The sequence below is a fragment of the Hyperolius riggenbachi genome, chromosome 6 (genome assembly GCF_040937935.1).
Source record: "Hyperolius riggenbachi isolate aHypRig1 chromosome 6, aHypRig1.pri, whole genome shotgun sequence".
Lineage (NCBI taxonomy): Eukaryota > Metazoa > Chordata > Amphibia > Anura > Hyperoliidae > Hyperolius > Hyperolius riggenbachi.
The window spans coordinates 200,227,896-200,245,329 of record NC_090651.1 but is presented as its reverse complement, the minus strand read 5'-3'; the positions used below and the strand labels follow the sequence as shown (position 1 = coordinate 200,245,329).

General features: G+C 43.4%; 1 protein-coding gene across 2 annotated transcripts in view; it reads right to left on the bottom strand.

Annotated features, from left to right (window-relative positions):
* UBASH3B (ubiquitin associated and SH3 domain containing B) overlaps window positions 1-17,434 on the bottom strand; it is a 263,575-nt gene that overhangs the window by 119,783 nt on the left and 126,358 nt on the right. Inside the window, exons 1-2 of one of the 2 annotated variants that reach the window (XM_068240296.1) lie at window positions 14,442-14,484; window positions 6,146-6,199 (exon numbers count right to left, since the gene is read on the bottom strand). In XM_068240296.1, coding sequence (XP_068096397.1) covers window positions 6,146-6,199; window positions 14,442-14,467 — 80 coding nt within the window. In that variant the 5' untranslated portion in view covers window positions 14,468-14,484. Of the gene's footprint in view, window positions 1-6,145; window positions 6,200-14,441; window positions 14,485-17,434 lie in introns of those variants that run through there. The other variant, XM_068240295.1, reaches the window with a different exon arrangement.

Here is a 17,434-nt window from a genome sequence, read left to right as displayed (position 1 = left end):
TAAGCACCTTTAGGCTTTACAGGGGTGCTTACAATTTAGCACCCCCCAAAATGCCAGGACAGTAAACACACCCCACAAATGACCCCATTTTGGAAAATAGACCCTTCAAGGTATTCAGAGAGGAGCATAGTGAGTCCGTGGCAGATTTCATTTTTTTTTGTCGCAAGTTAGAAGAAATGGAAACTTTTTTTTTTTTCTCACAAAGTGTCATTTTTTCCGCTAACTTGTGACAAAAAATAAAATCTTCTATGAACTCATCATGCCTCTCAGTGAATACTTTGGGATGTCTTCTTTCCAAAATAGGGTCATTTGGGGGGTATTTATACTATCCTGGAATTTTAGCACCTCATGAAACATGACAGGTGGTCAGAAAAGTCAGAGATGCTTCAAAATGGGAAAATTCACTTTTGGCACCATAGTTTTTAAACGCTATAACTTTTACCCAATCCAATAAATATACACTGAATGTTTTTTTTGACAAAATTCTTTTTTGATGAATATAATAAAAACGAAAACTCGCAGCAGCAATCAAATAGCACCAAAAGAAAGCTGTATTAGTGACAAGAAAAGGAAGTAAAATTGATTTAGATGGTAGGTTGTATGCCCGAGCAATAAACCATTAAAGCTGCAGTGGTCTGAATGGAGAAAAAGGCTCTGGTCCTTAAGGGGTTTTATGACTGCAGTCCTTAAAGGGATACTTAAGTCTGGGCAAAAAAATGAGTTTAACTCACCTGGGGCGTCCCTCAGCCCCCTGCAGCTGATCGGTGCCCTCGCAGCTCTGCTCCGATGGTCGTCGCCGGCGGGTCCAGGAGCATCGGAGCAGAGCTGCGAGGGCACCGATCAGCTGCAGGGGGCTGAGGGACGCCCCAGGTGAGTTAAACTCATTTTTTTGCCCAGACTTAAGTATCCCTTTAAGTGGTTAAAGGAAATAAATATGGCAGCCTCCATATGCCTCTCACTTCAGTTGTCCGTTAAGGTCACTAATAGGGGAAGAGGGAGAGCACTAGATAAAATCCTAGCCACAAAGGATCAAATACAAAGACATGTGCTCCTATTCCCTAGATATGTTTTGATTCGCTGAATGCATGCATGTTTGTGCTATGCATGTTACAGGGCCAGAGTTAGAACACAGACACTGGGCTACCTCTACGCGGTGTATGCGACTACGCAAGATACTTTATTCTTGTAACGAAGATCCCAGCTTTTAACTTAGCTGTAAGGACAGCATTGATTGCTGCATGATTTTTGTAAGTGGATTCACATGAGGATTTGCATGAGTGTGCGGAGGTTCATTTTGATGGTTTGCTTACCACACCCCTTCCAGCACCTCCCCATTAAAGCTACAAGTGTTTAAATGTCCTGGCACAAGATGAGAAGCCTGGATTTTGTGTTTTTAACCTATGTGTTGTCCTGTTGATTATTAGCTCCTTTTTTTGTATGAATGTTCAAATGAGATGTCCAATGAGATGCTAACAATTACAGCTTTCAGCAAATCTGATGCAAATTGTATGTAGCTTACAACTGGATCAAGCAAATGCCTCTTTCCCCCAATTTAGACTTGCCGATTTTCAAGTTGTATGAAATTTTCATGCAAGCCAGAATCCTTAGTATCTCATTGGCCATCTCTAATGGCAAGCGGAATATCAACAGTGAAGGGAATTTTTATATATATATATATATATATATATATATATATATATATATATATATAAATATTTTGATTTTTTCCACTTCTTAATAAACAGGCCCCTGGGAACCTAAGTTAAAGTGCTCTTCAGAGGCAAATTGGGCTGGGGTGCACATTCTCTATGGCTGGTTCATATTTTAAACACTGGGACACATTGGGCTCTATTCACAAAACTTCTGAAAAATTATAATCAATTAGGTGATAAGTCATTTATGAGCACATTTGCAAGCAAAATAATGAGAAAGTAAGTTGCTCCTGATTAAGTTAATTTCAATATTACTTTTCTTACCTTAATTATATTATATTTTTTGCTCTTTGGGAGCTTGAAAATGTAACATAGGTGAGAACAGAGGAAAACAGGTGAGAAAGCTTTGTGAATCATGCCCATTGCCACCTTGCTTTACACCTGAAAGAGCTTGTGATGCCCACTAGTAATAATCTGCAGTCTTGGGAGGGAGGGAGGGTGCATGGGCGTCCGCACATATGGCAAAACCGGGCATCTGCCCGAGCCTGGCCGCCCGCTGCCCCCCCTGGCTGCGTGCCCGTGCAGCCAGCAGGAGGGAACAGCGCAGAGAAGAGAGAGAGCTATGGGCACAGTGGGGAAGGGCGGACGTCCCCCCCCCCTTCCCTCACCTTAGGGGGCTCTCTCTCCCTCGCTGTCCCCTCCGGAATGAAGTGTGCACTGTGCAGCGGCTGGCAGCGGGCGGAACTTACCTCCTCTCGCTCCTGCGCCGAAGTTCTGGTGCCACACTCTGGTCTGGATCAGGCCAGAGTAGCGGCTAATCCATCCGGCGCGTGCGACGAGAGGAGGTAAGTTCCGCCCGTTGCCAGCCGCTGCACACTTAATTCCGGACTCCGGAGGGGACAGCGAGAGAGGGAGGGAGAGCCCCCTAAGGTGAGTGCCCATAGCTCTCCCTCTTCTCTCCGCTGCTCCCCTCCTCCTGCACGCAGACATGGCCACTTTTTCTGGGGACATATCCCCCTGGCTACATATACTGGGACATATACCCCTGCCTACATATACTGGGACATATACCCCTGTCTACATATACTGGGACATATACACCTGCCTACATATACTGGGACATATACACCTGCCTACATATACTGGGACATATACCCCTGCCTACATATACTGGGACATATACCCCTGCCTACATATACTGGGACATATACACCTGCCTACATATACTGGGACATATACACCTGCCTACATATACTGGGACATATACCCCTGCCTACATATACTGGGACATATCCCCCTGGCTACATATACTGGGACATATACCCCTGCTTACATATACTGGGACATATACACCTGCCTACATATACTGGGACATATACCCCTGCCTACATATACTGGGACATATACCCCTGCCTACATATACTGGGACATATACCCCTGCCTACATATACTGGGACATATACCCCTGCCTACATATACTGGGACATATACCCCTGCCTACATATACTGGGACATATACCCCTGCCTACATATACTGGGACATATACCCCTGGCTACATATACTGGGACATATACCCCTGCCTACATATACTGGGACATATAACCCTGCCTACATATACTGGGACATATACCCCTGCCTACATATACTGGGACATATACCCCTGCCTACATATACTGGGACACATACCCCTGCCTACATATACTGGGGACATATACCCCTGCCTACATATACTGGGACATATACCCCTGCCTACATATACTGGGGACATATACCCCTGCCTACATATACTGGGCACATATACCCCTGCCTACATATACTGGGCACATATACCCCTGCCTACATATACTGGGCACATATACCCCTGGCTACCTGTTCTGGGGACATCTCTACCCCTGGCTACCAGTTCTGGGGACATCTATACCGCTGGCCACCTATTCTGGGGACACCTATAGACCTGGGGCTACCTATTTTTGGGGAACCACTGCTGTCAGATTGAGTGTATTTTGGGGAACTGCTGCCAGGTGAGAGGTGTCTACATATTAAGGGGGCATTTTGCCTATTTATGTGAAAAGCTGTCTATTTATGTGCCTCATGACTGCTGAATTTGTCTTGTTGCGGGCCTCATGGTTACTGACTTTGTCTTGTTGGGGGCCTCATGATTTGTTGGGGGCCTCAAGATTGCTGAATTTGTCTTGTTGGGGGTCTCATGATTGCTGAATTTGTCTTGTTGGGGGCCTCATGATTGCTGAGTTGGTCATGTTGGGGGCCTCATGATTGCTGAATTTGTCTTGATGGGGGGGGGGGGGGCCTCATGATTGCTGAATTTGTCTTGTTGAGGGTCACATGATTGCTAACTGCGAGACTATGGAAAAAGCTGAATCATCATCATATGAGACAATAGCATTAAACCTACTTTTTCCGCTTTTTAAAACAGAAAATGAAACTGGGAGGTTCTAAAAAAATGAATAATTTTTTTCAGGAGTACGATGGATGAAATTGTTTATCTTCACAGTTTATTTTCAACTTAATTTTCCATAATGTTCATGTATGAGTTAAAACGTTTGTATTTAGTTTAAATTGCTGTTGGCACTTTGTGATAGTAAAGTGACTTTGCAGTTTGGACACTCGACCTCCAAAAGGTTCGCCACCACTGTCCTAATCTAATGTCCCACCATTGCTTAGTTCATGTAAACTTGTCTCCACCCACGACCACACCCACATTCTGGTTTATGACCACACCCATTTTTTGGCGCGGCGCGCGTAATGACGTAGCTCCATTTTACACCAGCCCGGATTTGCTCCCCACTTTTTGCCCCCCCCTGGAAAATTTTCTGCGGACGGCCATGGGAGGGTGCCTAATTAATTGTAACTGGACAACGAAAGAGATAGGGAACAGATGCAAAGACAGCAATGCAGTTCCCATTTGTGCTAATCCAAATCAGCAGGAGGTGCATTTGGTTGGATCAGTTCAAGTTGCATACAGTTTGCATTAGAACTGCATGAAAACTATAATGAATAGCATCCCATTGACTACTATTTATTCTACTGTTTATTCAAGCATTGGACAATCTGAATCCTTAATTTTGCATAAATATGGGAAAACTGTAGCTGTTCCAAACGCAAAGGCCCATATACAATTTCCCTTTCATCTAGGTTTTCTCCTGGGTAATATTTCCCCACCTTATCTACACAATTCAGAAAGAAACAAAATAATTTCATATGTACTTTTTAAATTGCAGTGTGTTGAAGTTATGTAAAAAAAAAAAAAAAAAAAAAAAAGATTTCCTCTGAGAAAACATAGGATAAGGGATCTCGTCCTTCAAAGTCAATGGACCCGACAGGATCCATGGTGGGACAATTGGAGCAGCTGTTCGTTTTGGGGGGAGCGCGAGTAAGTTAGTAGTGCATGCTACAGCAGTGGTGTACCTACTTTGAAAATTTTACTTGCGCTGCCACACTAAAAGGGCCGGGCTCACTCTGCAGTATCTGTGCTGCGTGGGCTCTCCAGCCCGCAGCACAGATCGTGAATACAGCAGGGCGATCAGACTTCCCCCCCCCCTTTTTTCACCACTAGGGGGATGACCTGGTGGGGGGTCTGATCGCCGCCGCTCTGTGTGGCCGAGCGGGGGGGGGGGGGCCCCTCCGCAGCGATATTGCACGCTCCCTCCCCTTACCTCCCTCTGTCTTCCCCCATGGGAAGGATAGGATAGGCTTCAGCCTATCAACTGATGGCGATCCCCGGCCAATCAGAGGCTGGGGATCGCCGATCTCCGTCACGGCGCTGTATTGATGTAAACAGCGGGGATTTCTTCTCCGCGTGTTTACATTACGCGTGCGAGCCGTGATTGGCGGCCGTTTCCATGCAAAACCACAAACGACCAGCCGCCGCCTATCGGTGTTAGCTGGTCGTTTAGTGGTTGCATTGTAGCTTAGTGAATCAACCCCTACTGATTTGTCTGTGAGCCAGATGTGGCCATCAAAAGAGCCACATCTGGCTCCTTAGCCATAGGTTCCCTACCCCTGCTCTAGTAGGATCACCCATAGCATTATATTAGCAAGAGCTTTTCAAATCACAAGCTTCTGATTATTGCTTAGTAATGTAGTGCTAGTACTGCTAGGGGGTTCCAGGCCCTGATGCATCTTCCTATTATGTCCACAATAACCAGACAGTGGTGAACAGTGACAGCCCTGCATTGATTTGTAACATACAAACATGTACTGGCCAATATAAGTGTTTCCGACTGTAACAGAAAAACGTAGGGAAAAAAAACACGTCAAGAATATTTTTGTTTTTTTATTCGATTCAAATGTCTTTACAAATATGTAGTTCCCCATGTTCAAGCTAAAAGCAGGACAGAGAATTGTTCATATCCCGTTTAAATTTTCATAGCTAACGTAATATTTAACTATACAGTATGTGCCACTGTAAGAATATTAGGAAATAGAATTACTATGATTATTTAACTACACATAAAATGTAAATAACACTCACCAATCACAAGCAGCCTGAACACTCCTTCCACCAGTTGATGCTAATGCTTTTTGCCTGAAAAGAGGAAAAAAAAATACTGATTAACTAAACTAGAACACCTCATTAAAAACCAACACATGATGAAAAACAGGGCTAAAAGTTGACCTGATTAGCGCTTGCACAGGACAAGAAGAAAAAACATAGAGAAATCCACCCTGTATGGATGTGTTCCCCGGTGGTCTACTGGTCCCCTCTCCTCATATCACTTCCATGTTGGTCTAGTGGTCACCCCTCCAGTGTTCCCCAAATAGCAAAGCAGTGGCACTGGAGGTGCTTCAAGAGGATCCTCACCTGACCCAGTGCTGGGCCCGCTCTCCCATCCAATCCATTCAGCTCACTCTCTGCCTGCCTTGATCTCCCTGCACGTCATCTGAGATGTGACTGACAGACAGACATGTAAGAGACATAGGCGGCGCTACACTGGGGCACTGCTCCCCCCCCCCCCCCCCCCCCAAGCGCAGTAACATAAATTTAACAGTTTCCAGGCTCCAGCAGCATACACTGAACAGGATAGGGTCTGCATAAAACTCCCCATGTCAGCCTGAATCTATGCAGGTGTTAAGTAAACCAAGACTCTTATCTATTTGCCATAAATACCTCTCAATCCTTGCGAGATCCCTTATAATTAGTGTGTTTGGGTGACACTTCTTTTTTTTTTTTTTTTAACAAATCATTTTATTGATTTTAATACAACAAAACAGTGCCGAGAGGCCACAACAGGACAGAATTAAGCTTAGATACAATCAGAGGTCAACAATATCATAAATCATAGCACAGGATATTCTAGTACATAGTGGCTTCTTCCTAGAGATTCTTTTAAGAATTGTTCATAGAGTCCAGGGAGCCCAAATTGTATCAGGAGCATTAGATACTTCGTCCGAACTTAATTATAGTCCAACAATTGGGTGACACTTCTATTTAAATCTCTCTACCTCCTTCTGATTGTATGTTCTAACATTGTCAGCCAACAGGAATAGAGTCTGAAGAAGGCTTACAAGCTGAAAGGCAATGCTTAGCTACTATAATAAGGAACTACACGCAGTGTTTCGCTCCCTCCTGCCTCTTCACCCTTCCCTCACTTGTGGAGTTGTGAGACACAGGCTGGGGGCTGCATTGATTTGTCTGTGATCTGTTCACACAGGAGTAGCATGCTAGCAAGTAAGGATTAAAGCATGCCAGCAAGGTACATGTGTAGGTAACTTTTCTTCAATAATAGCACCATCATTTGGACAATCTGGTCTGCCCAAAAGCCTCTGAGTTCTATTTGTGTTGTTTACATTTGGTTACTATCAATCATTGCTGAAATAGTTAGCTTTAATTGTATTCCTTGAGTTAGGAAAAAAATATCTAAAGCTCGCCATAAAAACATCAATTTTGATCACCCAAATGGGCCTCACCAGCCAGCCATCCTTTGTGCCCCACAAAAAATGTGAAGTTGGAGCTGCCACTGGTAAGAGAACTGGGTAGTAGAGCCCACGCTTTGGCTACGGAGGACGGATCGCATGGGAGACCGGGGTCGGAGTGGGATAATGTGATACATCTTCTTAAACCACATCCACTACCATTACTTTTCTGCTATTCAAGCAATGGAAGGGGGTCCTGAGGGAGTGAGGAAAGAAGTCCCCCTCCCCTCCGCTTATCAGCTTAACCATCCCCAGCTCTGTTTGTAGGTGGAGACAGCAGCCATCAGTCCACCCCTTGTGGGCTGAGGGTGTGATAGTTATGGCACTGCTAAAATGCATGAATATTGTTCATTATATTTTTTTCATCCTACACACACATACACACACTCACTAGCCTTGTATGCAAATCATTAGCTGCTAAGAAGTGATGTTTAACCTTCAGCGCATCAAGGGAAGAAAATGAGCTTACATAAGTTAACTCAATGTAAGATTCACAAGGTAGAGATTTTTGTTTTTCAAGGAAGATTGTACATGGTGTATACTGTAGCATCCCTAGCTTTGTCATATCTCAGGAGAATAATTCAGGGGGAAAACTAGGTCAGGCAGAACTGCACAGCAAATTCATTTGTGAAAGAAAAAAAATTCTGCAACAGGAGAGCGGCCAGCCTTCCTGGCTGCAGGCTTAAGGCTGCAGTCTGCCACAATCTTGTAGCATCTTCATCTATCTATCAATTTCATTTTCTGTTACCTCTATTAAACAGGTCTACACCTGCCCTTTAAGTGTGGGTGGTCTGGGATACAAACCTGGCTCCCTCTGGGAACATTTATAGGAAGAGTCACCCAGTTTTAGCCAATCTACTTCGCCAGACATTTAAGTTTATTTCATCAACACGGAGTACTTCACTGAGCAGGGGGTGGCGCCATGCATTTGACCCGGTCGGCACACTCTTCCGCAGGGTCATACGTTTGTAATTGTTTACATTTCGGTGGGATGTGGAAGGGGCATTGCCATAATAGGGTCTTTTCCTGCCTTCAGCACTTGGTGCTAAGCATCCGTGAAAGTTGTACACGATGTGCAGATTATGGGCCAAATGTATTAAAGAGAACCCGAGGTGGGTTTGAAGAATATTATCTGCATACAGAGGCTGGATCTGCCTATACAGCCCAGCCTCTGTTGCTATCCCAAACCCCACTAAGGTCCCCCTGCACTCTGCAATCCCTCATAAATCACAGCCACGCTGCTGACAAACAGCTTGTCAGAGCTGGCTGTGTTTATCTCTATAGTGTCAGTCTGCTGCGCTCCCCGCCTCCTGCAGAACTCCAGTCCCCGCCTGCATCCCTTCCCTCCCTGCTGATTGGAGGGAAGGGACGGGGGCAGGGACCGGAGCTATGCAGGAGCTGTGATTTATGAGGGATTGCAGAGTGCAGGGGGACCTTAGTGGGGTTTGGGATAGCAACAGAGGCTGGGCTGTATAGGCAGATCCAGCCTCTGTATGCAGATAACATTCTTCAAACCCACCTCGGGTTCTCTTTAATACATTTGGCCCATAATCTGCACATCGTGTACAACTTTCACGGATGCTTAGCACCAAGTGTTGAAGGCAGGAAAAGACCCTATTATGGCAATGCCCCTTCCACATCCCACCGAAATGTAAACAATTACAAACGTATGACCCTGCGGAACATTCTTTAAACACACCTCGGGTTCTCTTTAAGGCATCTCCAGACTGGAGAGCATATGTGATTCAAGCAAATCTGTCCCAAACAAAGTTCTAAATTATATGCTATTAAGTCACAAGAGTTGGCAAGTGCCTCCTGTGTCATACTGGACAATAGTACAGGTTACTGAAAATGAAGTGAATGAATAGTTTGGTTGTAGGAGTACTATTTTTTTCATAAATTAAACCTAGGTTTGTAGAACCACTTATGTCAATCAATGGTCTCCAGCTCTGGACAGGATTGGTAAATCTGTATCAATATTGGCCATTGGTAGCCCTTGATTGCAACACTGTCCAACCACTGCCAATGAAGGAACATATTTTCTAGTAGTAGCTACAACGATCATTAGATTAGTGAAGATGAGAAGGAATTAAGAAAACAAAGGCTTGGCTGAAATTCATGGTCTTCATTCATGTCACATGACCTCAAATGGGCTTTAACTGGGGCTGTAATGCAGATGCGACCAGTTGCAGAAATAAAAAAATTCCCATCTGTGAGTATGCCTCTCACTTTCTGTAATTCCAAGGTCTTCTTGGCTTCCCCCCCCCCCCCCTTTTCACAAAAATAACACATTTTATATTTCTGGCAAATTGACTGAGCAGACAGTCTGGCTGGCATTCAATTATTCTGCATGTCAAGATTCAAATCTCCCCTGAGCCTAAACACTTTGTGGCAATAACAATAAGGGAAAAAAAACATTTTTAAATCAAGTACAGAAATGTTGATTGCCAACACTTCAACACAACAGCCTGACCCAGGCAGTATATATGTAAAGCAGTCCAGTCCTGCTGTATATTATATTTTCTGGAGAGTTTTTTTTTTCTCCTTATATTCCCATTGTGTATTAAAGCTCTTTCTAAGCAAAATCGTTTTTTCTTTGTTAGCAAAGCTTCTTAATTCATTTAAATATGATTAAAAAAAAAGAATAATGTCCCTTCTAAAAATATTCCATATGTCCTTTTTTTACAGTGCTGGATTACACTGAATCGGTGACAGTGAGCTTAAATACAATGTACGATGCTGCACAGTGCATGTGAAGGAAATGTCCATATTTCCCTGAAAGGCTTTTCACATCACACTGCTGCATGCATTACATACAAAAGCACATGACAATGCGTAGCAACTGAAAGTGAAGCCTAGAAAAGTTTAAAATGTCTGCCTTTTTATATGGTTTCCATGTAAACAAGCCCTAAAGCAATGCACAAGTGACACAAAGTGCAGGTGAAAAAAATGTCCATACTTACCTAGGAATCAGTTAATATCTATGTATTTTAACTGAAAGCTTTTTTTTAAACTTAGTGCTGCATACTATGTGCAAGACAAGTGCATAGAAAATGAAAGAGAAATGCAGAACAAATTGCATGCCACCCAACCATCTCCGGTTTGTCCCGTGCCCTATATGACATTTGTAAAGGTTTTTCTATAAAATGTCTTGACAATTCCTACAAAACAGCTAGGTCACCAAGCTGCAAATGCATTTTGAGAGAACAATGGCTCGTATTTAAAGTCCCTGAGTGAGGTCATACGCCACGTAATCGCAAGTGTACAATAAAATGTCTGGTACCACAAAAATCGGGGCCAAAATCCATATGGAGGGACTTGCTTCTCACCACATAGGATTATATGACCTCGCTTGGTGCTATACCCAATTGGTTGCTGCAAGGCCCATGCATTATCAGTTTATCCACTGCAATTGGCGCTGAATATAACAGAAGTTTAATTCTAGATTTCTAAATTTAATTCTGCAAAGTTCTCAGATGTTAAAGATTATTTTCAGATGTTAATCAGAACAAAATGAGATAGACGTGTATGTACAGTGCCAAAAACACAAATAATATGTGGACAATAATTATAAGGGGAAAAAATGATGTTGCCAACAATATATATATATATATATATATATATATATATATATATATATATATATATATATATATATATATAGTACTATAAATATACAAAACTTTTATTTCTTACAAATATAAATACAGTATATCAGAATATCAATTAATGCAACGACCTTAAAAAAAAATAATCACATAGCCAATGCTTGCTGCATTAGTGCTAGACTCTCGGCTGAGAGATAACCTTCAGTTTTTTTTATCGTCCACAAATCATTACCAAGGGGCCTTAGGGCTCATTCACACTATGCGAGTTGCAGTGAGTTTTTACTCACTGCACATAGTGTGCGCTTACAAGGGAACATGAAAGTCCATAGACTTTCATATTATCATTAACACTACACCAGTAGTTGCTGAGCAGTGCATTTAAACTTGTCAGGAGTTAAAACTCATGTAAATTCGTGGAAATGCACAGCAACTCACAACCCCATTCCCACTGTTTTTATTCATGCATTTTCATGCATTTCAACTCACTGACTAGTGTGAATGAGCACTTAGGGTCCTTTTCCACTGTATCAGTAGCTGTCAGTTATAACTGAAAGGCCAACTGATGTGCAAGGTATAAGCCCACGTTTCTCTATGGCTCAGTTCCCACTATACTCGTTTTAACTGAAAGCTTTTTCACAATGCACTGCTATTGTCAAATCCGTTTTTCAGCAGAAGGCTAGGTGAACACATAGCAAAACCGCTAGCATTGCGGAAAATGCTGCGTTTTTGCCACTAATAGAAGACTAAGGGATGCAGGAAAAAAAAAGCCTATCAAAAAGATGCGTGCGTTTTCAAAAACGCAGGTTTTGTTGCATAATTTTCAAAAACGCAGCAAAAATGCACATAATGAAAGTCAATGGAAATGCAATGGTATGCGTTTTACATGCGTTTTTCTATTTCTTTTACGATGCATTTCTGCTTCCAGTTGCCTTCCCGATGATTTGCATAAAACAAAAGAACAACGCATGAAAAACGCATACAAAACGCATATGCATTTTGTTTATGCGAACCGCAAACAGTTAAAACGCATGAAAAACGCTTGAAAAACGCATCTGCGGTAAAAACCCGCTAACGCAAATGCAGCAAAAACGCACACAACATTAACATAAAACGCAGCCGTTCATGTTATGACATACGTGCACCTAGCCTTATAGTGTAAAGGGGCCCATACACCTTACGATTGTCCCGCCGATATACGGCCAATTCGATCACAGTGATTCCGTCCGAAATCGATCGTTCCCATCGATTCCCGTCGATCCGTCCGTGCAGAAGATTTTTCTCGATCGCCGGCGGGTCGGGAGTGCGTCGATAGCGGCGTTCGAATGCCCGACGACCGACGCAATACAGCGGGTATACATTACCTGTTCCGGGCCGGCGCGAGTCCCCTGGTCCCCACTGTCTTCTTTCCGCGATGGGTTCCGGACCGGCTGCAGCTACACAGAACTCCCTGTCCCGGCAGGAAGTTTAAACAGTAGAGCGCCCTCTACTGTTTAAACTTCCCCTGGACAGGAAGTTCAGTAGCTGCAGGAACGGTCTGGAGCCCGGAGTGGATAAGAAGACAGCAGGGACCAGGGGACTTGCGCCGGAGAGAACAGGTAATGTATGAGGGGGGGGGGGGGGGAAAGGGGGGCGGCAGCTCCACAGATTGTGATCGGTTTCAGGCTGAAATCGATTCACAATCTGTTTGCAGTAAAGGTGGCCATACGATCCCTCTCTGAACAGATTCGATCAGAGAGGGATTTATCTGTTGGTCGAATCTGATGGCAAAATGAGATGTGTATGGCCACCTTAAGAGAGGCCTTCGCCCCCCTAGGGGAAATATACTTTGGCTTAAAGGACACCGGTCACTTTCATTTTACAAAAACACAGATGCTTGCCTCTGGATCCTAATGAAGCTTCCCCCCACCTCAGCTAGCTCATTCCAACGCTGGCTCCCCTGCAGCAACACTGACAATATTTACATTCAAGAGTGCGTGCAGGCACACCAGAGGCTTTCCACTCGGGGTATGGTGCAAATAGCCAAGCCCAATCAGGTCTGCTCTACTGCGCAGGCATGGACCATCTGCGCAGTAGAGCGGACCCTATCAGGCCCAGCCTATTTCTGCCAGAACCCATCAGAAAGCCGCTTCTCCGTCTGTGCGCATCGATGAAAAGCCCTTGTCGGCAGATTCTTGGGGGTCTCAGCACTGCATTGCCTCTACCGTGGACAGGGGAAGCATCTTTAGGATCCAATGGCTTCCCTGTCCTGAGGTAAGTAACCCCTAAGGGCACTTTTTTTTTTACTTCAGGTGAACTCTAAGGTGAACTTATAGTGTCTATTCACATACTGTATAAATAAGCTGTGTTGCTTTTCTTCTTTCTCTGCCTTAAAAAGTTCATATTCAGCTATACAACTGACAGTTTTTCTCCAGTCGGGACCCAGTTGGACTTTAGAATCTCTCATTGATAAGGAATTACAGGCATAAAATACTTTCCGGCAGGGAACTGGGCTTCTGAGAGCAGGGTATAGACCAGGGGTCCCCATACTTTTTTGGCCGGGTAAACATACTTCAGACTGCTGGGGGGGCTGGTGTATACATGAAATGATGTAGAAAAACATAACATTTAGACCTAGGTATTGTAGACAGCGCCTATTAACATGGGCAGCCCTAATGTCTCCCATTTAACCAGAGCAGATGGTATGCCCCCAACTCAGCAAGTACAGATATTATGCCATCAACACAGCATGTGCAGGTAGGATGCCCTCCAACATAGCATGTGCAGCTATAATGCCACCAATACTGTGCAGATATCGTGACCCCAACATAGCAAGTCATATGTGAGCCATAATGTCACCCAATAGCCTGCAAAAACTTGCAGCATAACCCAGAAGCCAGCAAATGACTGCTTTCTGGCTTCAATGTGGAAGGTTGGTGCCAGAACTGCTATTCTATATGCAGGCCACCAATATTTAAAGATGCAGCAGACTGCATCTTACATTTTGTGTGTGGGGGGCCGGTAAAAAAAAAAGCCTCAGGGGGCCGCATTCGGCCTGCGGGCCTTAGTTTGAGGACCACTGGTATAGACATAAAGGTCAACAGAGTACCTAAGCAGCTTGGGGTGACCCAAACCCACTAGGAATCTCATATAAAGGTCAATAGTTCATAAATTTTAGCACTCAGATGCAGGACAGACTGAGCTGAGACAATACAATAAATCTACTTTAAGTTTTTAAACAGAATATATGTAGGAAGAAAAAAACAAAACCTGCTAGATTTCATGTTTGCTTGCATAAGCTCACTGGCTCCAGTCTGCTGATCACCTGACATCTAACTGCTAAACAGCAACCAGCACAACTGCCATCTTCAGGTTTGCTATTTCCCTGCATCAGTGTTTTACTACAGCTAACATCTGGAAATATGCCTGAAGAAGGGGACTACATCCCAGAAAGCTTGCATTATTTAACTTTATCAGTTAGCCATTAAAAGGTATTACTTTTACAAGACTTTGTTGTTTTGTTTTTTTCTACCTACATATATTGTTTGGCTAACACGGTACAGAAACATTTTTACTACTATAAACAGAACATAAAACTGTGGGACATCTAAAAGCCATTTTTAGGAGTAGAAGGATATATACAATTGTTCCTCTCATCAGTTTATTTTTACTTAAATGTCACTTTAAAGCGGGATTAAACTGACGTAATATTCAATAAATACGTGTTTTCCTACTTTTTACAGATATCCTACAGGTATCATATTTGCTTTTGTGCACAAGTATTATCGGCCATTTACAAATTGCAAGTTTCCAAAGTAAATTTCCTCTGAACTGAAAGCTGCCATTGTAATTTATTGTATAGCTGCTGTATTTATACATTATAATGTATCCAGTGAGAATGTGTCTTCTGTGTACACTTTCTACTTGTATTCAGCTGAAACACTGCTAACAATGTTAAAAAATATTGCCTGGTAAAGAAAACAAACAACATAATGTTATCACTTCCTCATCTTCGACATCCCATTTAAGCTTCCAACTAAAGAAGAAAGTGCTGTTATTTGAATACTGCTTTGCTACCATTTTTTTTTCTGGTAGTAGGCGTTATGCTATAAAGAATCTTTTAGAGCAAAAAAGAAATGCTGAGTTTTATACCAATTCAATGTACACTTTGATATGCATAAAAAGACAGAATCTGACCTACAATAGTGACAGAGCAGAATTGCACAAATGTAATTTGTTATTCTGGCATCATTCAGTGCTTAATATGGGCGCCAAACTTTGGCTATAGTATAACCGAACTCCGGCTACCAGCTGTGAAGGGCGGGGACTCTGGCTAGCGGAGCTTGGGCGTTTGGCTCAAGCGGTGGAGGATTACTAATAAGTGCTTGGTTATAGCATACTAGAGCGCTGAGGTTTACTTTGGGTGCCAGGGTTCGGCTCCAGTGGGTGCCAACCTTTATGTTACAGCAGTGGACGCTCATCTATACCATAGCCGAGTAATGGGGAGGAGGAGGGTACTAGATAGTGGAGGTAGAGTGGAGGTTAGTGTTAGACGTAGGTAGGTTAAATGTTTAGGTTACAGAGCTAGATAGTAGAAAATTGGTAATTTTACCAATATTCTAAAATCAGCAACATCTTGTGCCTATTTTCTCAGCTGCCCCTTCTAAATGTATACCAATATTGAACTCTAGTGACAGACAGAAACAAACTCACAGCATACATAGATGAATGAATGCTGGAAGTACATTTTAATACTAACAGCCACAGTTTAAATAAAATGTTAAGCCAACTCCAAGAATAATAGTCGAAATTTTTATAGCAGGGAAAGGATCACAACCATCACTGGATTTACATCTCGGGAGTCTATAGGCACAGAAGTCCTGGAAACCTTAACAGCCCTCAGTGAATCCCGTCAAATGCAGGTCCAGCCACTAAACAGCACATCATTCCCTGGCAAGCCCGGGCATCACCTCTCCCACTATCCCGGCGTGCTTATGCTTTCTATCCTGGAACTGCACTGTGATTATCCCCCTTCCATCTCTTCAGAGCATAGAGGGCTAAATTGGATTTCTGGATCAGTCTGTTGATCCACCTCTCCATGCTTCGAGGGTTATGCAGTCATGGCTCCAGGATGCTGAACCCAAATTTGCAAGCCCATGATATCCATCACTCAGCACACTGGCTTGTGCACAGTCCTAAATCAAGCCTTGATTGGAACACCTTCTTGGTATGTTCTGCTTTCTGTGTTCCTGAAATGGAACAATTCAAAACTCTTTTTTGTTCTGAAGTGTGGGGAAAAGCTAGAATTTCCATCCCCCAATCAAGTTTTTATTGCTGTACCACAAGGATTCAAGCAGAGGAAGTCTTCCTCAGTGTTGATACAAATAGGAAAAGTCCTAAGACGAGCTCCGCCCCCTCTATCCTATCCAAAAGAATTTTTTTTCCTGCAAAGATTAAAGTTTTAAAGTCCAATGTTTTCCAAATTCCTTTTTTTTATTTTTAGATGGACACTGTCTAGTCATTGCTTCTGGTGCTGATTTTTCAGCAGTAGACTGTTCTCCGTTCCCCATAAAATGTAGATAATCAAAAGTTTATTACAGCTAAGTTCAGCAAGTAGGCCTCTTTCAGATGGGCAGCTGAAGATGGGAAATTCACCCCGTCAGCAGCTCTTATGCATCGCGCAGGCGCTTGTTAGTGCTCGGTACCAGTGGTTGACAGGCAGCCCCCCATGGAGTCACATTTGAGCAAGGTCATGCTCAGACAAGATATGGTGCCGATTTCTGCTGGAGAGCAACACCACCCCGTGTCAAGTACTGACACGCATGATGTTACAAATGCTGCCATTCAGCCTCATTTAAACTGTTAATGAATGGCACGAGTGGGCAGCAGACAAGACACTGAACTGATCAACTACTGGCATTCAGCCATCCATCTGAAAGAGGACTTAATGTTTGATATCACAGAAGGAAGTAACTCCACTGCGGCAAGCAGGGGCATTTTTAGCCTTTTTGTCACTCCAGGCAAGAAGTCCTGTGTCACACCACCACCCCATCCCCTCCCCCTTCTCAAAATAAAAACACCACACACTAGTAAATATAATGTCCCTTATAGGGTGGATGGTTAATATAGCGAGTCCCTGAGATACAAACAACACGCCGATCATGTCGCATTTTATTTCATACCCCCTTCCTGCTCTACCCCAGGTTAGTGTGTAAATGCAGAGTATAGTGCAGCAGCTACTGTGCTCTAACCTCTCTGCCGGA